This window comes from Metarhizium album (genome assembly GCF_000804445.1).
Source record: "Metarhizium album ARSEF 1941 chromosome Unknown scaffold_6, whole genome shotgun sequence".
Classification (NCBI taxonomy): Eukaryota; Fungi; Ascomycota; class Sordariomycetes; order Hypocreales; family Clavicipitaceae; genus Metarhizium; species Metarhizium album.
In genome coordinates, this window is record NW_024467580.1 from 320087 (window position 1) to 344404 (window position 24318).

The 24318-nt window shown below is 54.5% G+C and overlaps 9 protein-coding genes across 9 annotated transcripts; 4 read left to right on the forward strand and 5 right to left on the reverse strand.

Moving 5' to 3' along the window:
- Nucleotides 1-402: 402 nt before the first annotated feature.
- MAM_03224 (NAD(P)-binding domain protein) lies at nucleotides 403-1269 on the forward strand (the record flags this gene model as incomplete). The annotated part of the gene is made up of 1 exon (XM_040822023.1): nucleotides 403-1269. The coding sequence occupies one exon, from the start codon at nucleotides 403-405 to the stop codon at nucleotides 1267-1269; it is 867 nt and encodes a 288-aa protein (XP_040679828.1).
- A 133-nt stretch (nucleotides 1270-1402) lies between these two features.
- On the reverse strand, nucleotides 1403-2638 carry MAM_03225 (chitin biosynthesis protein CHS5; the record flags this gene model as incomplete). Its single annotated transcript, XM_040822024.1, has 2 exons — nucleotides 1403-2491; nucleotides 2567-2638. The coding sequence occupies 2 exons, from the start codon at nucleotides 2636-2638 to the stop codon at nucleotides 1403-1405; spliced, it is 1161 nt and encodes a 386-aa protein (XP_040679829.1).
- Nucleotides 2639-4362: 1724 nt separating this feature from the next.
- MAM_03226 (heme peroxidase) lies at nucleotides 4363-8127 on the forward strand (the record flags this gene model as incomplete). The annotated part of the gene is made up of 5 exons (XM_040822025.1): nucleotides 4363-4568; nucleotides 4623-7242; nucleotides 7323-7541; nucleotides 7636-7912; nucleotides 7994-8127. 5 exons carry the CDS (start codon nucleotides 4363-4365, stop codon nucleotides 8125-8127), a joined length of 3456 nt encoding a protein of 1151 aa, XP_040679830.1.
- A 1239-nt stretch (nucleotides 8128-9366) lies between these two features.
- Nucleotides 9367-12086, reverse strand: MAM_03227 (uncharacterized protein; the record flags this gene model as incomplete). The annotated part of the gene is made up of 18 exons (XM_040822026.1): nucleotides 9367-9434; nucleotides 9490-9627; nucleotides 9679-9726; nucleotides 9786-9836; nucleotides 9890-9946; nucleotides 10005-10058; nucleotides 10538-10570; nucleotides 10626-10646; nucleotides 10799-10849; nucleotides 10909-10959; nucleotides 11012-11065; nucleotides 11133-11189; nucleotides 11447-11473; nucleotides 11527-11568; nucleotides 11623-11649; nucleotides 11713-11760; nucleotides 11822-11918; nucleotides 11994-12086. 18 exons carry the CDS (start codon nucleotides 12084-12086, stop codon nucleotides 9367-9369), a joined length of 1017 nt encoding a protein of 338 aa, XP_040679831.1.
- A 1208-nt stretch (nucleotides 12087-13294) lies between these two features.
- MAM_03228 (Homeodomain-related protein) lies at nucleotides 13295-14971 on the reverse strand (the record flags this gene model as incomplete). The annotated part of the gene is made up of 1 exon (XM_040822027.1): nucleotides 13295-14971. One exon carries the CDS (start codon nucleotides 14969-14971, stop codon nucleotides 13295-13297), a length of 1677 nt encoding a protein of 558 aa, XP_040679832.1.
- An 806-nt stretch (nucleotides 14972-15777) lies between these two features.
- MAM_03229 (acetylornithine deacetylase) lies at nucleotides 15778-18001 on the forward strand (the record flags this gene model as incomplete). Its single annotated transcript, XM_040822028.1, has 4 exons — nucleotides 15778-16371; nucleotides 16436-17489; nucleotides 17554-17932; nucleotides 17992-18001. The coding sequence occupies 4 exons, from the start codon at nucleotides 15778-15780 to the stop codon at nucleotides 17999-18001; spliced, it is 2037 nt and encodes a 678-aa protein (XP_040679833.1).
- Nucleotides 18002-18429: 428 nt separating this feature from the next.
- Nucleotides 18430-19140, reverse strand: MAM_03230 (uncharacterized protein; the record flags this gene model as incomplete). Its single annotated transcript, XM_040822029.1, has 1 exon — nucleotides 18430-19140. One exon carries the CDS (start codon nucleotides 19138-19140, stop codon nucleotides 18430-18432), a length of 711 nt encoding a protein of 236 aa, XP_040679834.1.
- A 1007-nt stretch (nucleotides 19141-20147) lies between these two features.
- MAM_03231 (Translation initiation factor 1A (eIF-1A)) lies at nucleotides 20148-21026 on the forward strand (the record flags this gene model as incomplete). Its single annotated transcript, XM_040822030.1, has 3 exons — nucleotides 20148-20168; nucleotides 20292-20450; nucleotides 20739-21026. 3 exons carry the CDS (start codon nucleotides 20148-20150, stop codon nucleotides 21024-21026), a joined length of 468 nt encoding a protein of 155 aa, XP_040679835.1.
- A 983-nt stretch (nucleotides 21027-22009) lies between these two features.
- Nucleotides 22010-24039, reverse strand: MAM_03232 (WASP-like pretein las17p; the record flags this gene model as incomplete). The annotated part of the gene is made up of 3 exons (XM_040822031.1): nucleotides 22010-22041; nucleotides 22100-23723; nucleotides 23830-24039. The coding sequence occupies 3 exons, from the start codon at nucleotides 24037-24039 to the stop codon at nucleotides 22010-22012; spliced, it is 1866 nt and encodes a 621-aa protein (XP_040679836.1).
- Between the last annotated feature and the right edge of the window lie 279 nt (nucleotides 24040-24318).

A 24318-nucleotide genomic window follows, 5' to 3' on the forward strand; every position in this document is an offset into this window, starting at 1 on the left:
GGCTTGAATTAGATGCGAATTATCCATAGTGCCAGACCATGTCAGTTAAAACATGGAGCCAACTTGACGGGTCTGCCACGCGGAGGTTGAATCCGTGCGATGGTCGCGGTTGGAACGAATGCACCGTTGCACCGTGCAAGACAGGCGCCATTTATCTACCCAGAGAAAGTGTAGTCAGAGGGCCCAAAAAAAAATAAAACAAAACAAAACAAAAAAGACCAAGTCAATGACGTAGTACGCCTCTCGGATTCTGCGGGCCCAGGGGGGGCAAAGGGAAGCTGAGAGCCTAATAAGTACTTGACGTGCAGCCAACGCCCGGACCCGTCACCCAGGGCAAGCAAGTCTCGACTCAAACCCCAGCCGAAGACGAAGACGAAGACGAAGACGGACACCAAGACGAACATGTCCGCGCCCTGGGCCTTGGTGTGCCCGTCAAGCCGCGGCATCGGCTTCGCCCTGACGCGGCACCTGCTACGGACGACGCGGCTGCCCGTGCTCGCGACCACGCGGCACCCGGAGCCGGGGACGACAAAGGCCGCCATCCTCGAGGGCATGGAGTCGGACGGCCCGGCGGGCTCGGCGGGCTCGGCGGGGTCGCGGCTGCGCGTCGTGCGCGTCGACGTCACGGACGAGGCGTCGGTGGAGGCGGCGTCCCGCGCGGCGCGGCGGCTGTTCCCCCCCGCGCGCCACCACCTGCACCTGGGCTTTGCGATGCCGGGGGTCCTGACGCCCGAGAAGAGCCCGGCGCAGGTCGACGCGGACGCCGGGCTGGCCATGCTGCGCGTCAACGTCCTGGGGCCGCTGCTGCTCATGAAGCACTTTGCCGAGTTTCTGCCGCGGCGTGGCACGCGCCTCCGCGCCCCGGGGCTGGACGCGGATGCGGATGCGGACGCGGATGCGCATGGGAACGGGGATGGCCTCGCCGCGCGCGCCGCGTGGGTCTTCATGTCCGCGAGGCTCGGGTCCATCGCGGACAACAGGTCCGGCGGCTGGTTCTCGTACCGCGCCAGCAAGGCCGCGGTGAACAGCGTCGCCAAGAGCCTGGACGTGATGCTCAGGGCGAGGAGTGGCGACAAGGCCGTCGCCGTCGCCTATCACCCCGGCACCGTGAGGACGGGGCTGAGCAGGGACTTTTGGGCGAGGGTCCCCCAGGACCGGCTGTTCAGCCCCGAGTACGCGGCGGAGAGGATGCTGAGCGTCGTGAATGGGCTGCATCTGGGTCAGCGCGGCAAGTGTTTGGACTGGAGGGGCGACGAGGTCCCGCCCTAGCATCGTGAGTGCAACGGGTGGCATTAAGAGCGTATATACATGTCCGTCTGTTCTTTGCAACGAAATGTCCTCTTCTTCCTCTTCCTCTTCTTCTTCCTCTTCTTTTGTGCTTTCTGCCCCGGCTGAGCGCGACCTACAATTCCACTTCCTGAAACGACGCGCCGTCCGGTGTGCCGGATGGCTTCCCCTCCGCGTCTCTGCCTTCATCTTGGTCACCCCCGTGCTCTTCGGCCGCGTCGCCTTCCTGGTTCGAGGCGCTTGGGCGCAGGGCAATTTTTTGCTCGTCCATGTCCTCGCGTCTCATCTTTTGCCCTTCAACTTGCGACGGCGACTTGGACTTTTGCTCGGGCTCCCCCTCTGCTTCTTTCTCGGCCGCCTCTTGGGCTTCTGCCGCCGGCTCGTCTGGCCCGTCCCCATTCTTCGTCGCCTCTTCCGTCTGCGTGGCCTCGGGGGCGGCGGCGGCGGCGGCGGCCTCGTCTTTTACAGGGACCGGCGGAGGTGAGGTCGTGTCGTCGCTAGGAGGCCCTGGTCTCATTGCATCCAGATAGAACTTGGTGACACCTAGAATGCGGCCATTCTTCTCGCACGCATCTACCCACTCTGGCCGTACCACGGGGATGTTGTTCTCGACGGCCTTTTCCCAAGCCGTACCTCTTCCCTCCGTGGTTACAAAATGTGTGGTGTCGATGCGTACCCCGTCGACGATTTTGGCGCCAATACGCTCCACGGCCTTGCTCAGATTCTCCTTGAGAGCACCAGGCAGAATGCCGGTGGTGATGGTCACGCCGCTCAAGTCGGTCATCTTGTGCGTGCGCACAGCCACCTTCTCGCTCGTACGTGTCCCTGCAGTGGTTCTCAGCACCAGGTGGAACGTGTACTCGGTGTCGACGGCGAGCCCACTGATTTTGGTGCTGCGCATCTGCATCGGTCGGGGGATGTTCCCGGCCTTTTGGCCGTTGCGGTACAGGCTGAGGGATATCAAATCGGCCGTGGCGAGCTCAATCGGGTCCCACTCGAGGACAACTGATGTCTGGGTGGCATTGCGACAGCGGAGGACGGGGCTGGCGGGCTCGGAGGCGCCAAAGGACTGGAATATGCGGTCCTGTAGGTCGCGGAACTTTTGCTCTTCGAGTGATTCCTTTTCGGTGTTTTGGGAGACGGCAATGTCGACGATGCTTCCAGACGAAATGTTCGGGGGCAGCAGGATGGAGGGGAACTCGATCTGTCCAATCCGTGTGTCAGAAACCAGTCGCGTGGTGAAACGCGCCGTTTGGGGAGGGCATTTGTTTTGGCGTACCAGCCGTTTGTCCGGCGTCAAGAGAACCGTGACGCCGGCGTCGACCTTGCCGACGGTGAGGGAGACGAGCATGTTCGTCCGACGACGTCCGTGGACTTGCAAATTGTGTCTTGTGTCTCTGGAGATGGCTGTGGTGCTCCTAGGCACTCCTTAACGAGGAGCTTCTGCGCAGTCGGGCCAGTCTGTTTGGTGGTTTATCGGAGCCGACGTTGAGGAAAAATCTTTTCTCGGGCACGTACGCAAACACATCGAGATACATCGACGGTGGCTTCGAGGTCGATGCTGCGCCAAGTCTTGCACTGGTGGTGCTCGAGAGCGTAGGCGTGATGTGATGTTGGGACGAGAAGCAATCTCTAGTGCTGGCTTGTGATTCGCCATCGATTGATGGCTCCACTTCAGCAGCAGTTGGCGGCTTCAAGCCTGGTGGTACGTTTCCAGAGTGGGAAGGAGCGACGAGGGCGGCCCACTGGGCCAATTGGCCTCGATTGTCAACGCTCCATGCAAATGAACAGAGAGACCCCTCACATCCATTCCTTGCACAAGCTTCATCATCGTGGACTTGGCTCCCACCGTCTTGTTTTTGCGTCTCGGCAGGAGGCCGGGTCGAAAATTACAAGGCCTCACCGGGCTCCTCCTGTTTTCGTGTTTATACGCTCCGCTGCAGCTCATCACATCACTCTGCAAAGCCACGTTCATTCGTGGGTCTAGGCTGGGCACGCCTTGGCCCGGTGCGGTGGCCATCCTTCAAATCGTGACTGCAAGGTTCCATTGACTCGTGAATAGCTCTTCGTGACAACTTTGCTTGCTCAGCTGCCGTCATGACAAGGACGATCCAAAAACGCCACCGAGCTTCACGCCCTACAACTCGGATGTGCGGACACCTCCAAGTCTCATTGGACTGTGTCATGCCGGTCCTGAAAATATATCCGGGTCGCCCATGCAACTCTATCCTTGAACAGGCCATGTGGCACGCCGAGAGCTTTTTGAGTCAATACCGAGAATCCGGTGTCACGGCATCTTCTCTCGTTCCCAGTACTCCGTACATGGCATTGCGTCAGGGGCGTTAGGAACGAATGCTGAGTCAGACTGACGCCCGAATCTCATCAGGTTGCGGTCCGTGTTCAACAGGCCGATGGGATGTGATTACTTTCCTCGGCATGAAACAGTGGGGGAGGTTACCAGCAAATCTGTGGATGTAACGCAGCACGGCATCATGCACCGAAGAACCTTATGTACCAGAAACATCAACGTTTTCCCCCGGAGTCAGCCGACGGCTGTTCATGGTGCCAATCGGACTCTTCCGCCATGAGCTGCTCTCTCCCTCCGACATGTCACCGGCGTCATCTCCATGCAGTACGCCCTGTGCTCTGGATTCAGATTTTCTGCCTGAACGAATCCCAGGCGACTTGCTATCAAATGATCCGCGCGCAACGCCGCAGAATGTTCCTTGCTTCCAACTGGTTCGTTGCATCCTCAGCCCCCAGTACTGTCGCAACTAGCTACTGCAACCGACGCCAAGGTTGTTCACGGCTGCAGGTACTCGATACTCCGCTGCATACACAAAGGGGGCTGTGGCATGAGGCTGATTTCTTACCACCACTCCTCAGCCGGCGAATGTAAAAATAACGGGTTGCTCCTATAGGTCAGCTGAGATGCTTGCCAGTCTATAAGTTTATTGTATGAATAAGATGAACCATTTGCCGCCCCGGATGACTCTCGTTCACTCGTCATGGTTCTGTTGTTGAATTGCATCACAAATTTCTGTCATCCATACAATGCACCTCTCAAACACAAACATGTCATTCGAAGAGAAGTTTCAGGCTGGCGAGGCCTACGGCGATCCCCATAAAGAATCATCTCATCTTATGGCGGATGCTGCCGACGTTGCCGAATATATCTGGAATCATGGTGCTGGCGTTCAGAAGCTGACGTCTAGAATGGAAATTATGGAACTCATCAGAGAACTCTTACACAAGGGAGAACCTATAGACGACAAGAAGGGGTATGTAGAGTCCTCGGAATCGGGAAAACGAATCTTCTTTCTGACCAAATACAGCACCACCGAGCTCTTGATCAGCATACTCACCAGCCTACCTTCCACATCAAAACTCCGTACTCAACTCACCAGCAAGTTTATCGACAGGCTGTGGAGTAATCTCCAGCATCCTCCACTGAGCTACGTCGGGGGTGACGTCGAGTATGAGGTCGTCAACCCCCGCGAGCCAGCCGACAAACACAGTACTGAGTCCTGTGAGACGATTGAGTTCAAGGCCCCTGATAGCGACATAGTGCTACGGGAACGCATCCCGAAACCCCCCGACGGCACCTACCAATACCGCCTACCCGATGGCAGCTTTAACAGTGTCCTTCAGCCTAACTTGGGCAAGGCTGGTACGCCGTATGCCAAGTCTGTCCGGCCGCTAAAGCGGCTGCAGGGTGTAAAGCCCGATGCGGGTCTGCTCTTTGATCTTTTGATGGCTCGCGATGATGACAACTTTGTCGAGAACCCTGCCGGCATTTCCTCCATGCTCTTCTATCACGCATCCATCATCATCCACGACATCTTTCGCACCAACCGCACGGACATGAACGTGTCTGACACGTCGTCATACCTTGATCTGGCGCCCCTGTACGGCTCGTCACTGAAGGATCAGTTGGAAATCCGTACCATGAAGGAGGGCAAGCTCAAGCCCGACACCTTTCACGAGAAACGGCTGTTAGGGCAGCCCGCTGGTGTCAATGTCATGTTGGTACTCTACAGTCGCTTCCACAACTACGTCGCCGACATCTTGCTTAAAATCAACGAGAACGGACGCTTTACACTGGCATGCCCGCCGAATGCTAGCCCCGAGGACAAGGCTCGGGCTGTTGCCAAACAAGACCACGACATCTTCAACACTGCTCGTTTGATCGTTGGCGGGCTGTACGTCAACATATCCCTACATGACTACTTGCGAGCCATCACCAACACCCACCACTCAAGTAGTGATTGGACGCTAGACCCTAGGATCGAGATAGGTAATCAATATGATGGCGAGGGTGTGCCTCGCGGTGTTGGCAATCAGGTCAGCGTCGAGTTCAACCTGATATACCGATTCCACTCCTGCATCTCCAAAAAGGACGAGCGTTGGATTAATGATTTCCTTGTTAAGCTCTTTCCAGGTCGCAAACCAGACGACTTGAGTCATGTGAGCCATGTTGAGCTCGGTCAGGCCTTGGTAGCGTTTGAACAGAATATTCCCAAGGATCCTAGTGTTCGGACATTTGACGGGCTAGAGCGCCAGGCCGACGGAACGTTCAGAGACGAGGACCTCGTCCGCATTCTCAAAGAGGCCATGGAGGACCCGGCTGGCGCATTTGGCGCCCGTATGGTTCCTAAGGCACTAAAAGTGGTCGAGGTCCTGGGTATCAATCAGGCTCGCAAATGGCAGGTCGCGTCCTTGAACGAGTTTCGCGACTTCTTTGGACTAAAGCGATATGACAAGTTCAGCGAGATCAACTCAAACGAGGAGATTGCCACGATTCTGGAGAAACTGTATGCGGATCCTGACATGGTAGAACTCTATCCAGGCCTCATGATTGAGGACATTAAGCCCGTCCGCAACCCTGGTTGCGGCATCTGCCCGACTTACTCGGTTGGTCGGGCAATCCTGTCTGACGCCATCACACTGGTACGGTCAGACAGATTCAACACAATCGACTACACGGTGGCCAACCTCACAAGCTGGGGTTACAATGAAGTACAGCAGGACAGCAAGACTCTTGGGGGATCCATGTTGTATAAGCTCATACAGCGAGGTGTTCCCGGCTGGTTCCCGTTCAACTCGGTAGCCGTCATGCAACCCATGTATACAAAGAAGGCAAACGCAACGATTGCCCAAGAGCTTGGAACGCTGCACCAGTATACTCTGGACGACCCAAAACCGCCAGAAACGGCTGTCGTGATATCCACACACGCCTCCATTAGGCGAGTCCTTGACAGCCCCAAACAGTTTGCAGCACCTTGGCTCAAAGCTTTCAGCTTCTTGCTTCCGGGAAAGAAGGATTGGAGTTGGTTCATGTTGACTGGCGACGAAGCCCACAGCTCTGGGCATGAGACTAGTTTCGACAAGGCAATTGGCAGTATCCCAGACGTGTATCATGCCATGGGCGAGCTAATTGGTGGCGTCGGTGCACAGATGATGCAAAGGGAGACCTTTAGGATGAGGGAAGGGCTTCATCAGCTTGACCTGATGCGCGATATAGCCATTCCACTGTTGACTCGGGTACTCGCTGACCTCTTCTACCTTGACTTGCGCTCTGACGAGAACCCGAACGGTACACTCGGCACAGCCGAGCTCTATCGACACCTGGTCAACGTCCGTGTCTGGGCAGATAACAGCGACTCGGGCGAGGCCTGGAACCGTCGTCGTGATGCCCAAGAGAGTTTGAAGGTCATTATCGAATCAAGTCGTAAGCTAGTCGACGAAGTCGCTCGTGGGGTGGGGTTCGGCTTGGGCGTCGTCTCTGCCTTGACGAGTAAATTCACCCGCAAGGCCTACGTCAAGGACGGTTCTTTGAGGTCGTGTGGGCTGAAGCTCGTCGAGGAGCTTCTCTCCCAGGGCAATTCGGCCGAGAGAGTTGTCGACAGTCTATGGCTGACGGCCGTTGGCTGCGTTGGGCATCCAGTCAATGCGGTAAGTTTTCTCTCTCTCTCTCTCTCTTTTGGCCATCATTTGGCGCATCAACTCTGGCTCAAGTACTCATGTCCTTGCAGTTTTCCGAAGTCATGGGATTCTTTCTGCTCCCCGAGAACGCATCCCTGTGGGCTGACGTGCAGGACTATGCTCAAAAAGCTGATGATGGCTCCCTCCGTGGCTACGTGGTCGAGGCTCAACGTCTCACAAGCTCACGACGCAGCCATCACATGGCAACGCAGCCGTGTGAGCTGGAGGGCAAGTCGATTCAACCTGGAAATATAGTCATAAGTATGCTTGTAAGTTGACCGTCGCATCGAACCTACCTGAGCGCCCCTTTGCGCCCCTTTTGGCGATTGTGGAAGAACGACGCTCTGATGGCATTCCTTGTAGGGGAAGGCTGGGCGTGACCCATCAGAAATTTCGAAGCCCGACGTGTTTGATGCAAAGCGTCAGGTAGATGCTCTCAGATGTTCCGACTACGGCAGCGACGCGGGTTTCGGTGAGGAGGTTGCACTTGGCTTCGTTGTCGGACTGGTGAAGCTTTCAGCGGGCCTCAAGCAGCTCCGTCCGGCGCCGGGAGCGATGGGCCAAGTCAAGACGATCCGCGTGGGCAGTGACAAGCTCTATCTCAACGATAGCTGGTCGTACCTGAGTCCGTATGCCAACAGTAAGTTGAATTGTGCCCGGCGCGACACTTGTCAAAGTATGCGTATGCGTATGTCCAAGGTGCCAGCTAACCTTTGCTCAGCCTGGAAAGTCCATTTCAGCGGGCACGGAAAGGGCAACTTTGAGGGCGACAGGGGGCCGACAAAGGCGGTGGATATGCAACAATACTACTATCTCATCAAGAAGTATAAAAGCAAGCTGAGGAGAGCCATGTGAGGTGTCTGCTGGGTTTCAGTTTTGTGTGACTTGCTACCGGCGTTGAAGACTTGGAGACAGCGCAACGGCTGCAGGTTGGGGGACAATCGTGCTCACCTTGTCTGTCACTGTCATGTCGACGGCCTTTTTTTTGTCTTCCTCTCTTCAGAGTAATGTGTAGATGGATCTTTTTGTTGCTCGGAAGCAACGTCGAGTTTTGGTACAAGATGCCGTGTTGTGAGTGACGGGTACATTGCAGTAAAGTACGAATACGTCTGTCCCTACGTGCCTGGACCTGCTGGGGACGGTCGGACCAAGAGAACTTGGGAAGAAAAGCCGACTTGGGGCCCCGGCCGGGCGATTGATCATGACGGAGGCAGCCCTCCAACGCGATGTACCTCATTATGATGTGGGCTTCTTTTTCCTCGCACGCAAGCGGGCAAGGCACGGCACAGATGGACGGACGCGCGGGTCACAATGTCATGTATTGAGGACCTCTGTTCTAGCTAGAGCTTGGAGCTTTGATTAACGAGCGTGAGTGTGTGTGTGTGTGTGTGTGTTGTAACGAGCGTGTGTCGTAACTTGAAGCAGTGTGCGAGCCGGGCGTGAGACGAGCGTGTGCGTGACGGTGCTCTGCCGCCTCACGCTGTACCATCCATCCATCCATCCATCATCATCTTTTCGCGACCGTAGACGCTTCCACTTCCACTGCTGGACCGGCGTGCAGGGCGAGTCAAATCTCAGCTGTCGTGGACATCTACCATCATGTCAGTGAGTGTCCATGCAGCCAGCCAGCCTCGTCGACATGTCTCGTCTTTGTTGGCACATACCCTCCGAGGTCGGAACCTTACGACCGCCCAAGGCTTGGGGAAGCTGCAGCCGACGAGTTGTCATCGTTTGGATAGGAACCTATCATCCCATGTCAGCATCATCAAGCCCACATGTCAGCATCATCAAGCATTCTCTCGTCTTTTATCAATACGTACTCTCTCCTAGTATTTTCAAGTTGAAATTACATGTTAGTGTCTGGCCTTCTCCTTCGTCTTTGTTTATACATACCCTCTTCTAGGAATGAAGGGTCTATATATAAAGTGTTAGCTGGGTCTGATGTAGTCTAGCCTTCTCTCGTCTGTATCAATACATGCCTATCTCCTTGACAAGCTCTATAGCTATGTCAATCACCTTGAATGCTGGCTTCGTTTTAGATGCTGTCTCCGTTTCTATCACAACTTGTTAGCATCTGGCCTTCTCTCGTCTGTATCAATACATGCCTATTTCCTTGACAAGCTCTATAACTATGTCAACCACCTTAAATGCTGTCTCCGTTTCTATCACAACTCGTTAGCATCTGGCCTTTTCTCTCTCGTCCTTGTTAGTACATACTCTCTTTAACCTCCTTAAAGATCTCCACAAAGTTCTTCAAAACCGCTTTCCTTAGTTCACTCCTTTTCCATATATATTTGCCTTGATGTTCGCTCAGAGATATGACTTTTGCTATTATCTCATACAGTTCATGTATATCTGTCACGTTTTGTTAGCATCTGGCCTTTTCTCTCGTCTGCAAATACATACTTGTTTTAGTTAATATCTGCTCTTTTACAAGCAACTTGAGTAGTGCAACTGCACCCATCACAGTATGTCAGTATTCGGCCCTCTCTCTCCTTCTGGCCAATACATACACTTGTTAGATATTTTTACACTTTTCAGGAACGTAAGTGCTTGTGGGGCAACTATTGGGGTGCGTCAGCATCTGGCCTTCTCTCTCGTCTTTATCGATACGTACGTTGAGCGTCTCTATTCTTTGATGTTCCAATTACTTCTTTCGCTTTAGACCTGTCTTCTACAGTGCCATGTCAGCACCTAGCCTAGCCTTCTCTCTCGTCTTTGATGATACATACCCTCGGAACCCAACAAGAACTTTTGCACAAGTAACCGAACTACTTTGACACTCTCTGTCATGGTGCATTAGTATGTAGCCTGCTCTCTCGTAGTATTTGCTAATACGTGCTATTGTCTATTGGAAGAAAGATTTCTTTTGATATTTCGAACATTGCAGAAGACACTATTATTTGTTAGAGCCTAGCTTTCTCTCTTGGCCTTGTTAATACGTACCTCTTTCTCTAACTTTATTTTAGTTGGAAAATGTTAGCGTCTAGCCTCATCTCTTGTCCTTGTTAATACGTACCTCTTTCTCTTTCTCTGTCTTTATCTTGGTTAGAAAATGTTAGCGTCAAGCCTCGTCTCTTGTCCTTATTGATACGTACTCTCTTTGCTCGGCCCATCTTCAGTTTTAGTTAAAACTACATGTTAGTGTCTAGCCTTCTCTCTCGCCTTCACTGATGCGTACTTAATGGAGCCCCTATGTTATCTGTAGGTTCTAAAATTGTAATAAATTAGCATTTAGCCTTCTGTCGTCTATATAAATACATACCTTCTGGAGTTGGGTCTTTGTTTCCGAAAGAAACTAAATTAGCGAGGTTAGATATTTAGCCTTATCTTTTGTCTTTGTAAATATTTACTTGGAGCTGAGCGCTCCTCTCCTAAAGACAGCAAAGTATTAGCCAGGTCAAGCATAGTTGTATCTAGCCTTCTCGCCCCTTTATTAGCACGTACTCTCTTTTTTTGCTGCCAAGTTTGAACATCATGACATGTTAGCATCTTGCCTTGTCTTTCGTCCTTGATGCATGCATACCTTGAGGATTTTGTTCCTCTAGCAATTCAAGGAGACGGTGTATCTTCTCTTCTGGATTTTTGTCATAAATCGTTAGTATAGCCTTCCTTTTTGTCTTTGTCAACACATACCTGGACCGTAATTGCGAAAAATAGACAAAGCACTTATAGCAAGGTAAAATGCTATCACAATTTGTTAGTATTTAGCCTTCTCTCCTCTTTTGTCTACACATACTTTTAAAGGTCATGACGGAACTTGTCTCGTTGAAAACCTTCTCTATGTCCTTGTCTATTAAAACGTGTTAGTATTTAGCCTCCCCTCTTGTCTTTTCAATACATAGCTCTCTGGTATTTACCTTTTTTCTCAGCTAGCCTTTTAATCTTTTCATCCATCTTTTCATCTATCTTGAATTCTATCAAGACTTGTTAGTCTAGATTTCTCTCGTCTTTATTAATACGTACTCTTGTAAGGAGCCAGGATAGAGAGACTCCTCCTATATGCCCTATTGATATCTTATCGAAATATTAGTATTTAGCCTTCTCTCTTATCTTTTTTGACTTGTACCTTCGGCAGTTATCTTGTGTTCTTCCTCAAGTTTTTTTATTTTTTCAACATTTTCTATGACAACTTGTTACCATCTAGCCTTTTCGCGTCTTTATTATAACGTACTGTCTGCGTCAAGAAGTATCCCGAGTTCTTTGTAATATGTTAGTATCTAGTCTTATCTCTATTCTTTAATGCACACGTACCTTTACGTCCGTTTTCCTTCTCTTCTATCTCTTCCTGTCTCGCTGGGTTGAAATTATATTAGCACGTAGCCTTCTCTCGTCTTTACTAGTACACACCTATGTTATCTAGAATATCTTGATAGTCTTTTCGTAAAAATTATAGCACATTAGTATCCAGCCTTCTCTCTCGCCTGGATTCATACGTACTTGACCCATCCCATGCTCCAATTGGATCGTACACTCCAAATTCCTCAGCTTCAAGCCATAACATGTTAGCAACGTTATCTAGCCTTGTCTCGTCTTTATTAACACGTACGAGGGTCGACCTCGGGTATCCCATCCGGGCTTGGGCTTCCGTCGATTGCTTCTTGGTCATGGCTTTGGATTTGGCACTTGTTGTCTTTGCAGGGAACCTTTCGAGGTCAAAAACAGTCAGAGATGTACGTTTAGGCCGACAAGTAATTCCCGAGGGGCCAATGCCTCCTTACATCTGGAGTCCCAGGGTCGGCGTCTGAACGAGGAGCCACCGCCACCAGGGCCACGGCGGTTCCGACGACAGCCCAGGCCGCCAGGAGCTTCATCGTGATGACGTTGGAGCAAGCAAGTATAGAGTATGAGTATGTGTACGAGTACGGGTACGAGTACGAGTGTGAGTATGGATATGGGTAGTTGTGACGAGATACGCTTCCACTCGTGCATGTGACTTGGTGGGCGGCGCTGCTTTTTATACTGGCTGCCCAAGTCATCGGCGGCAACGGAAAGCAGAGCGGCATTTGCGCGGCGGTTGCGCTCCCAGGCGGGATCGAGTCCCTGCATGAGGTGCAACGTGTAACTAAGTATGTACGGCCAAGCAGACGATCCACGCATGCAGCGTGCGCGTCCATCATTGCAAGGCGGCGTGCCGGACACCAATACCATGTAGTTCTGCGGTTGAATAGGCCCGAGTGCAGGTAGCAAATACATGCTCGTCGCGGCATTAACCCGTATATGTACATACTATAGCAGACAATGCAGTATCAGACCAATCAAAAGCGCCCTCTCTGGCCCAAAGCAAGAGATACACGTCCCACCTGCCCTGTCTCTTGCCTTCCATCACGTAAAAGCGTCCCGATGAGACTGTCTTCGCTTCTTCGCTGCGACGCCGACAACGCTCGCCCTGGCAGAAGACGGAACGACCGTGGCGGCCAAGACTGTCCCATGGCTTTTTTTTCTTTTCGTTTCTTTTCCTTCATTTCCGGCCGATACCGAGCACTCGGAAGGGAGCTGCGTACATGCACAGGGTACGTAGAACGTATTACGACTGGCATCCGTGTTCCCAGTAAAACTCGTCCATGTCCCTTGATTCTTGCTTGCTGACCTTCGTTCGTGGCTCCGCTGCCGATGCCGCCCGTGATAAATCTCATGTCAACATCCGCTGCGTCCAAGCACGCCCCGAGACCGCACCTACAGCCGGAAGTCGCCCCTGTTCTGAGGACCAGACGGCTTCTCTGCCGTGCCGCCGTTCCAAAATCACTGCCGGGCCGCTACATCCTCGGGAACCTTGGCGTCCGTCGACAAGGTTCTCGTCAGAGACGGGACTTGCCTTTGGCAACCCAGGGACACGAACACGTCGTCGTCCAACAAACGTGCTTGCATAGCCGAGCCCTCGTCAAGGAACCCCTGGCACTCTTGGCTTGGCTTGGCTCCCTGTCCCGGTTGCTCGACTTGAACATGCTGGCCACGACGAGACAACAAAGACACGTCGCTAATAGTAATCGCCTGCTTGCCCGCTCGCCCACATCTTCTCGCATCAACTAGGCCTCTTCTCCTCGGCTCTGTCCCGCAGCAGATCCATGTCCGGGTTCCAACCTTGCCACTTCCGACACCCGTGAAACTTGTAAAGGTGCTGCCACATGTGGTCCTTCCTGTTGAAGCTCCGATCCTGGACCGCACGCTGCGCACACGATTCAAATTCGTGCGACTGGAAATGCTCCTCCGTCGGCGCTGCTTGTCCGCAGAGGACGCACTCTGCCTGTGTCTGGCCGAGTCTCCACACGACCCAAGGCTGCTCGGGCGGTAATGGAATGGCACACACCCACGAGGTGCCGCCGGGGCCGTGAACCGTCCGCTCATGTCGAAGCCCGTCATATTTCTTGTTGAAACTGCGCGAGCAGTAGCTGCATACAAAGGTACAACGGACCTTTGACCGTTTCCACCTCGCCGGCGCCGACTTCACCCACGCAGGGTGCGCGCCGTCTTCCGAGCTCCGTTCGGACAGGACGACGGCGTCACTAGTAGTATGAGCAGATGCGCGCGAGCTGTTGGAGAAAGAACCATCCGACGCGCCACGCAACGCTGTGTGCAGACCCAAGTTTGAATCGGTGCTCGCCGAGGTCCCCAGCTCATCGGCATCGCCTGGTACTCCAGCTCCACGGCCAACGCCCAAGTTGGAGCCGATGGCCTCCTGAATAGCCGCTTCCGAAACTGCTTCACCATCTGGCGGTGAGTGCCTCCACCTCTCGAACGGAGTCATGGTTGACATTGGAGAGCGTGGCATGGGCGACGCGGCGCCAAGAGTCCTCTTGTTGGCTACTGGCCGCGTAGACGACCGATGGCGTCTTCTGGCGTTGGTGAACCAGTTGACGACTTGGGTCCTGCTCAGACCTGACCTCTCGGCCAGCACCGTCTTTTCGTCATCCGTCGGATACGGGTCTTGAATGTTGAGGGCAAACCAGTCCCTCAGGACCTGTGTCTTGCGGACTGAACGAGAGCTAGACCTCTTGCTGGTGACCGAGGGTAGAGGTGCCATGGCCATGGCAGACGACGAGCCGGTAACGGGCCGGGGAGTCTGACGCCAAGTCGGTTGCTGCTTCTTCTCCTGCTCCTCGTTGTCTCGTTTCTCCTCCTCGTTGACTCCGTGCAAGTGCCCAATGACTGGACGTGAAGTCTCAAACTGCGAGTGCCCGCGCTTCGCCCTCTCCGCTAGACTGCAAATTCTGAAAAGTGCAACGCAACTAGAACAAGAATCGACGGGATTGGGATTGGCTTCTGTAGTGTTCAGTATGAAACATTGTAAACGCAGACGCTTGCAATGATTGCACGGCTCTGCGGGCCGCCAAGCTCCATTCTTGGCAAAAAACTCGTCCATGGCTTCTTGATACGTCGCCGGCTCCAACTCAGGCCATTGATATTGAGCAGAGATAGAGGAGCAAGGGGGGGCACGGCTACGATGCGCAGTCGGAGGCGAGAACGTGAGACTCGTGACCTGGGCATCAAAGTCGGGCATCGCCCAAGCGAACCGCGGAGAGACGACATGTTGGCTACCTGTATCGGCCCCGAACAAGAGGTATTCGGACCAGTCCAGCTCGGCAGGTAGACCGGGAGTCGCATCGGTTCCAGAGATTCCTTGGGGCGACTCCAAGCCGGTCGAGGTTGAGACGCTCGGGTCGGCCTCGCCTCCCGTGAAGAAATCACCGTGGGCTGACATTGCTCCTACGCCCCAGACGAACAGGCAGCGGTTCAGGCGGGATATTTGACGGGCTACACGGCAACGATTGAATGGCGCGGGCCAGCATAGGAACGTCTGTTGTCTGCAAGCAGACAAGTAATGTCAAGCCGTCGTCGGGTTGAATCGAGAAGGGGAGATGACAGACTGGTCCCATTACTAATAATAATGGCAAGTACGAGGCAACATTTGAAGCGGTGGCTTTTGGAGAAGACCCAGTCCTGCAAGCTTGGTGGCGTCGGCCAAGGACGATCATCGCGACCGGACGGTTCTATTTCAACGCGAGGACCAAGGACACCAGACCACGCAGCTTGAACCCGGCAACTCAGTGGTTGACGCCGGGTGCTCCGTACCACAATCCAAACATCCGCCTAGGCAGTTGACATGTTCTCATCTTCCACAGCTTCAACGCGCCTGGTTGCTTGGTTTCGGTCCCTGGTCAGTTGAGCCCATTGAGGCCCGGAACCTATATGGACAATAGCGGCTTTCAATCCCGGAAGCCAGATTTCGTCTTCCTCGCAACGAATTGGAACTAGAGGAGCAACCTCTGGCCCGCAAAATAACATAACGGCGGGAAGGCGTTCGGAATCTGTGCGGAGAAGGCGCCCGCAAACTGTAAAATGAAACACCTGACAGCAAAATGCTCCCTCCAAGTGATGATCAAATATCATTGTGCTTCTCGCCAGGAGCATTGCGCGTTTTTGCTCCCACCAGGGAGGGCAGTTCTCCGCTGTAAGCTGCCGCAAAATCTAGGCAATCCCCCCCCCCCCCCCTCCCAAGCCGCCGGCATGGCCTCGTCTCGAAGGGCTATGCAGCTTAACCCGGCTGCTGCGACGTGGCATGCCGATGGTTCCATGTCGGTTGACGACGAGAGGCTTGTTGACAAATTCCACGGCCAGTTCCCAGGCGGCTGCACCAGGCTCGTGCGACTTGACCATGTTGCCCGGGAACTCGGTATCAAGGCCGTCTATCTCAAGGACGAGAGCACCAGATTCGGTCTGCCGTCTTTCAAGATCCTCGGTGCCTCATGGGGGACCTTTCGCGCCATTGCCCAAAAACTTGACCTCCCCCTGGATGCAGACTTAACGGCCGTGAGAGGTGCTCTTGCTCGCTTGCCCGTTCCACTTTATGCAGCGAGCGAGGGTAATCATGGCAGAGCCGTGGCCAGGATGGCGTCCATCTTGGCTGTGCCTGCGGAAATTCATGTCCCTTCGGACATGCCCCCAGAGACGATCAAACGATTGAAAGAAGAGGGCGCCGTCGTCGTCGTCAATGCCGGTACCTACGATGACGCCATGGGCGCTGCTCGAGAGGCCTGCGCCGCCAGGGGCGGCGTCCTCGTGCAAGACTTTTCCTTTGACGACTACGATGAGGTTCCACAGGTGAGATGTCGCCCCTGGCGTCGTGCATTCTAGCCGCCATCCTCTAATGGCTGCCCATACGCAGTGGATCGTGGACGGGTACATGGCCATGTTGCGAGAGATCGACAGCCAGCTCAACGGCACTCGAGCGGATCTGGTCATTTCTCCTGTCGGTGTAGGCTCGCTCGCACAAGCCGTCGTCTCGCATTACAAAGGAAAGGCCTGCAAGACGGCCGTCATGGCGGTTGAACCTGACACCGCAGCATGCTTGTACAAGAGCTTACGCGCCAACAGGTCTGTTCGTGTTCAGACATATTCCACCATCATGGCTGGCCTGGACTGTGCCACCTTGTCGCCCGTTGCGTGGCCATTGCTCAAATCTGGCGTGGATGCCAGCTTGACCGTGTCCGATTACGAGGCGCACGAGGCGTCTCAACATCTCAAATCTCTAGACATATCAGCAGGGCCGTGCGGCGCTTCACCTCTTGCCGCTCTCAGACGCCTTACACAAGCTGACGTGGCTGCCTTGGGCCTGGGGCAAGATTCTGTCGTGGTTCTCCTCTGCACAGAGGGAGCGAGAAGCTATCGTACCCCCGTCGATGTCTCCTCGGACGATGCCGTCTCCTTGACCCAGGCCCTGGTCAGCATCGACTCCTCCAGTCCAGCGTTGGGGTCGGTTCCTGGCCCGGGCGAGGCCGAGATTGCCCGTTACATCGGCTCCTGGCTCGAGCACCGCGACATTGAGACTCACTGGATCGAGTCAGACAAGGGGCGGCCGTCCATCGTCGGCGTTGTTCGGGGCCTAGGCGGAGGCAAGGATTTAATGTTCAACGGGCACATCGACACAGTTGCGACGCTAGGCTACGGCGACGACCCTCTAGGCGGGGAGATCAAGGACGGGAAGCTCTACGGGCGCGGAGCCCATGACATGAAGTGCGGAATCGCTACTGCCATGTCTGCCCTGGCAGCGTCCAAGGGTCGGGCCCTCCGGGGCGACGTCGTGGTCGCTGGCGTGGCCGGCGAGGAAGCAAGCGGCATCGGCACAGAGCAGGTTCTCGAAGCCTGCTGGAGAGCAGACGGCGCCGTTGTCAGCGAGCCGACTGGCGAGGACATGATCCACGCCGCGCCACAAGGGATTCGTTAGGCTCGGGGTCGATATTCACGGCCGGGCGTCGCACGGATCACGGCCGACGGTCGGTGTAGATGCCATTACGAGGGCGGGTTACTTTTTGGTCGAGTCTTCGTACCCGGCATTGTGCACCGTGGTGGTGGAGCGTCGAACCGTGGCAGGCGAGTCTGTCGATTCGGTTAGACGAGAGGTCCGGGATTTTCTCGACAGTCTCACCGAGTCGGTCGAGGACTTCAGGTACGACTTGCGGGTGACCGGTGCCGGGGCCCCGTTCAATATTGAACCCGGGCACCCCTTTGCGGCTCTCGTGGGCGAAGTCACCAGTAAAGTACTGGGGAGAAGGACTGAATTCCGGAAGGGCCCATACTGGACTGATTGCGCCCTGCTGGCTGGCAAAGAGATTCCCGTCCTCGTCTGGGGCCCAGCGGGGGAAGGGCTTCACGCCAAGGAGGAGTGGGTGGAAGCAGGGTCTATCGAACGGGTGGCCAGAGGATTGGAGCTGATTGCGGCAGAGCTTTGTAGCGAAGCATCGGGGTTCGTTCCCTTGGCCTTGTTCGTATCTTGCGTTGTGCAAAAAGGAAAAAAGGAAAAAGAGAAAAAAAGCATGTCTGTCTAGCGAGCTCGGACCCACGCGTACAGGCACGAGGCATCCATGTGAATCGGGATTTCGCATAACAGAGGGATGGATGGACCGATTAATAAATAGGCTGGTCAGTTGCAGGTCGTGGCATGGTATTGACTAGTATACGTGAAAGCTCGGTCTGCATAGCAATAAATTTTGCTGTTCGATCCAACAAGTACAACGAGACTGTCTGCGGCCTCTTTCAATTCCCAAAGTGTTGAGGTCGAAGCAATTACCTACCCATGGATGACCTCGGCCAAATACCAATACGACCCATGCTGTCGGTGCGTCCCTGAAAGCCTCAAACACGGGTTGTACAATACCGCCTTCATGTCCTGCAGTTTTTGACCAGGGCATCAGCTACAACACGACCGAACCGCTCCGGCGACTGCGTTGCCGCCTTGACGGGGTCATGTACCACGACCCAAAGAGTTCCCCAGACTTTGCTGACCTCGCCGTTTCGAGACCCGGCCCGATATCCAAGCCCGTGGAGAGCTTCATATATGCACCGCGTCAGTCGGCGGCGGGTAAGCGTGCGCACTACGGCGGACGCGTTTCCGGCACAGCTGACCATGATCCACATTGGCTCGTGTCGTGTTTTGTGAGCATACTTGGCCCGCTTCATTGGCGCCAGAGGGTGACCGCGAGGCTCGAAATAGCGCAGGTCGAACGGGTGGATGATGTGACGCGGACTGTAGGCCAGCATGGCGCTGAAATCCGAAGCTGCCCTGGACAGCTCGGGGCCTCCGTGGAGGAGCGTCATGCGGCCATTGTCGGGCTCGAGGCCGTGTTGGAGGAGGAAGTCTCGGTTTTGGGGCGTGGTCAGGAGCTTGCCGTCGGGCTTGACGAATTTCTTGACCTCGTCGGGTACGAATCTTTTGATGGGCTTGGGCTTGCGGGCCTGGCGCTTGGGGCTCGGCGGCCGCACTGCGCTGGAGGCCGGACGCTGCGCTGATGTCGAGGACCACGACAGATATGAGCTCCTGAGAAGAGGGGAGCGTGGGACCAGAGGTCGCACGAGAGCTGTCGCTATCGCCATATGAATTGAAGCTGAAACCCGGCGGCTAGTGTCATCTTTGCCGCTTCGGAGGCCAGGGGCTCGAAGCCGGGTGTTGGAGGGGCTGGGAATCGGCAAGGTCGTGGCCGGCAAAGACTGGCTGGGACAGAAAAAAGAATGTAGTTGAGAACTGGAGATTTGATATCGTGTGTGAGAGGACGACGGCGCCAGCCAACCAGGCCGGGCCCACACTAGTGTGACTGGCTGCCGCACGTCAGGCACTGACTGTGATAAGCGCCGCGGAAGCTCAGCGGGGTCGCTTATGTAAGCGCCGCCGGCAGGAACGTTTGGCGAGGCGGTGCTGTGCTAGCTAGCACGAAACTTGGGTTGCCATGGAAAAAACTTGGCGCGCATCGAGCAATAGAAGTCATGTACTATCAACCATCAGTAACAATGGCATGTCGCCGACTGCCCGCGGACAAGCCAGCAGCGCCTGAGCCCACATTGAGTCATCGCAGGCGCACACACAGGGCCCAACGCCGCATGGCGAAAATGAATCACTTCTAAAGTTGGGAGCCCGGCCGGCGTTGCAGGTGGACGTACGGCTCGAGCCAAGATGATTGGGAAGGAGCGATCCAAGCTCAGCGTCTGTAACCTGAGCCGAAGGATGCGTGAGCGAATAAAATGAAAAAATAAAGAATAAAACCATCAATCAAAAATCGAAAAAAAAAAATCAAAAAAATCAAAAAAATCAAAAAAATCCCCACAGCACACAAGCGCCCGCCCGTACGTACGGAGCAGTTGGGTACTCCATAGGACTTATTCCTAGAGTGCCTGGTCCGGTCCTCAAACTGCCCACTTACTTCATAAACAACACCGTTCCTTCCTCAACACCGCTGCCACAGACCTCACACCTTCCGAGCAACCAGCATCGCGTCCACAACCCTGCCCTGCCCCCAACAACCCCCGCTCCTCCGTGTCCGCAGACTCCGTCCCAGTCGACATCATTATCTCCATCGCAACGCGCATCGCCGCTACCACAGTCAAATATGCCTAAGAACAAGGGAAAGGTGCGTCGACACAAAATCACTGCGGCCGGCTGCGCTGGGTTTGCCCCGCCCCCGCCATGGTGTGCCTCACGACGGGTCATGACCGCCAAAACATGTCTCTCTGACCAGTATTGCAAATAATAGGGCGGCAAGAACCGCAGAAGAGGTACCAAGGAGAACGACGACCAGCGCCGAGAGTTGACCTTCAAGGAGGACGGCCAGGAATACGCCCAGGTCATCAAGATGCTGGGCAACGGACGACTCGAGGCCCTTTGCTTCGACGGCAGCAAGCGTCTCGCCAACGTATGTAACAAGGCACCCAACACCCCTCCCGCTCATCAGTCCTCCTCGGGCCCAAGGCCCTGCCTCTCAGCTGTTTCACATTTACGGCGCCACCTTTGAACCTGGATCACTCTGTGATGTTGATTTCAACATCATGACATCCACTGATGTGGTTGTTCCTGATGAAATATCGTATACGGATCACGAGCTGTGCATTCAGGGCCAGAATTTTGGCCACAAGCACCAATTTTACTCTATTTTTTCCCACTCCACTAATACACTTGGCTAATTTTTTTCTCTTTCTTGCAGATCCGTGGCAAAATGCGCAAAAAGGTCTGGATTAACCAGGGTGACATCATCCTCCTCTCTTTGCGTGACTTTCAGGACAACAAAGGCGACGTGATTCTCAAGTACACTGCCGACGAGGCTCGCTCTTTGAAATCATATGGCGAGCTGCCCGAGCACGCCAAGATCAACGAGACCGATACTTTCGGTCAAGGAGAGGACGGCGAGGCCTACTTTGAGTTCGGCGACGCAGACTCAGAAGAGGATTCCGAGGATGATAAGAAGAAGGAGGTCGACATTGATGACATCTAAGTCCCCATTTGTCGTCATCTTGCCGTACTCATCTCCCCGTCGGCAAGACCGCAGAGTTCTGGTTCGCCACCCGCGCTTCATCCCCTCGACTGCAACTCTAGCCCAAAGAAGCAACAAAGAGAAGAGAAACAGAAACTGGGCTGACCACACTTTACTTGCCTTTTGTCACTTTTCCGTGCACCCTGTCCGCATCCTCTTTGCCGTCTTGGCTTGCGCCTGTGCGCTGTTTGACTCCATGCCTCGAGTCTTCTTCTTCCAGGTTAACTCTTCCGCCACCTCGTGCTGCGCCTACGCCGGGCCGGCTGGGAGCTGCACACGCATGCACATCCATTAACGCTGTCTTCTCTCTCAACCCCTCTGGAGGCGAAAAAATGAAGAGAGTGTTTTGTTCTGTAATGGTACTCCATCTTAGCATTGGCTCTGCCCCTTTTATCAATTTTTGGTCTCCCTTGGGTCCCGCGACAGTTCTATAGCAGGAGTGGAGGTTTGGGGACCGCCGTGGTGGGAGAGACGTCACGGCGCGTCCATTCGTCATGTTTCTTGAAAGGTCCTTTTGTCAATCTTCAACTTTGTTGTCTTCTTCACAGTTACTTATGAATACGAGCATCATGTTATTCCGTTTTTACCGTCTGTGGCGGCCCGTCAGTAGCAACCTTGCATGATGGACCAAGAAATTATGCCAACTTGATGGATTTCACAAAAGCTAATGCCATGCATGTTCATATTAATTTTGTGGATTTTTTCCCCAACTTTTCTTTTTTTTTCTTTTTTGAGTTGCTATGTGGAAACGCCGACAGCGTGCCGACAAAGTTCATGGTAGAATGAATGCTTTTCTCAACGACTCCTATCCATGCGAGCTACTCTTCGAAAAAGACCTGCCAAATTTGCATCAACACAAACACTAGTCGTGGCATACCACCTCTTCCATGTCCACATAACTTGTGTTGTAGTGTCAGGATGAACGATGCTTGTCGTGGTATTAATTAATCCCAGTCATCATCATCACCTTCGTCATCTATTAGACAGTTAGTACACTGGTATATATAGCACGTGTAGAAGAATTCTCAACATACCACTCTTGGAAACTTTATCCTTTCTCTTCTTCAACGCTGCAGCCAAGGCGTCCGCCATGCCGCCTCCACCAGCAGCGGCGCCAGCAGCAGCTGGTGAACCGGCGCTTCCCGAGTCACCGCCTCCGCCGACCTGTGCGGCGGATCTGTCCCGGATTTGAGTCTTGTCAACTTTCTTGAGGGACCCGATACCTCCTGCCTTTTGGATATCGCCCAGCATGGCGGCTCGACCCTTGTCAGCTGCTGCCGGGGCGCCGACTGGGACACCAGAGGAGTAGCCTGAGTCGCGATTAGGTGGGGGGGGAGGCGGAGGAGGAGGTGCTCCGCTTGAAGATGGCATAGGAGGCGGAGGAGGAGGCGGAGGAGCTGCCGGACCGCTGAATGGCATGGGTGGAGGAGGAGGAGCATTCGATGAGGGTAACGGGGGAGGCGGAGGGGCGCTCGATGAGGGCAGGGGCGGAGGAGCATTCGACGTGGGCAATGGTGGGGGAGGCGGATGGATGCTGACAGCGGCGGGAGGAGGCATAGGTCTCGAGCTCGATGGTGGCAGAGGCGGCGGAGCACTGCTGGCTGGTGGTATCTTGGGAGGTAATGGCGGAGGAGCGGGAGGTGCTGAATGGGAGTCATTTGATCGAGGGGGGGGCGGCGGCGGCACCGGCCCACGATTTGGAGTCGGAGGAAGAAGGCGTTGGACGGCGGGAGGAACAGGGAATTTGTGGCTAGAGATCTCGGGTTCGATGGGTGTCTTGGCCGGGCGAGGGGGCGGGAGAGGGCCCGGCACTGACGCCGTTGGTGTTGAGATTGGCTTCCGCCTCGGCTGCTCGACGTTTGCGAATTTTCCTGCGTCTGGCAACGGCGGAGGAGCATTGAATCTGAGACGGGGAGGAGATGGCGGAGGAGGAGGGCTTGCTTCTCTTGGTGATCCATCAGCTTTAGCAGATCGCCTCGGGGCCGGTGGAGGTGGAGGCGCTCCTCGTTTCGTGGATGAGGATGATGACGAGACACTACCTGGCGGCGGAGGAGGTGGTGCCCTGGCAACTTTTGAATCCCCTCCATTCGTAGGCGCAGAGACCGCTGGCGGCGGCGGCGTGAGTGAGGGTTTATTCAACTTGGCTTCCTCCTCTCGCAGGAAATCGACAATGAACTCTTGGTTATCCTTGATGAAATCATCAGTAAGACCTTTTTCGGTAAGATCCCGTCCAAAATGTTCCCTCCACAACGGATCAAAGGCATCTAGTAAGGGAAACTGCGACGGCACAATCCCGCCATCCATGCTTTGTGAGGACGAAGGCGAGTGGTGGTGAAACGGATGCGGCAGTAGACTGGGCCTCGTTGATTCAGTAGGCGACGGGGCAGACGAGTGACGATGACCAAAAAAGCTGCCCAGCAAGCTGTGCTTGTGGACGGGTTGCGAGCCTCCTCCAAAGGGGGTTGATTTCGTAGCTCGGCTGGCGTTTTTTTCCCGCTCATCCATCTTCTTCCTGAACTGCTTGGCTTCCTTTTCGTCAACAAAACTTAATCCTGCTAAGCAATCTTCAAGCTCAAAGGTATGGAAGAAGGTACGGTCTTGGTGGTAGTGCCAGGTCTCGTAGATTTCCTGATCCCAAATGACGCCACGGTTGGCGGGCTGGTACAGAAGAAGCATTTTAGTATTGTATTTGTGCATATTTACATCAATGGAGGGATTTGCGAGAGGCATTGCCCGAAAGGTGGCGAGTTGACCGGCAACGTACCGAAATGTCCACCATCTTAAGCCAATACGTATTGCCAACCAGGTCATTGGCCAGCACGATGGCACCTTGAAGCCCCGAATAGGTCCATTTTGATCGGTTCGGGTATGCGACGTAGAGCCTAGCGACTCCGACCGCCTGGATCTTGTTGGACTGCTTGGGGACAAACCGCTTGACAGTATCCTTGTCGTCCTCGTTGAGTATCGACGGCATGGTAGAGGAGGATGCGGAGGTTGGTCAGGGCCCTTGCTCAGTAGATCTTTGTCAATGTCAATCGTCGAGCGGGCTGCGGGGGAGCGAAGGCGGCTGTTTATTACTGCGAGGGTATAGGAAGGGAGAGAGAAGGGCTCATGTGTGAATTTTGCCTGTACGCGTGGAATATCCTCGATCGGAGCCTGAAGTGGCTCAACGCCGGTCGTGACTCGTGTGACAGCGGATGCGACTGCTGGTGCAGTGCAGTCCTGAGTAAGCTAGGGGCAGATTTGGGACCGG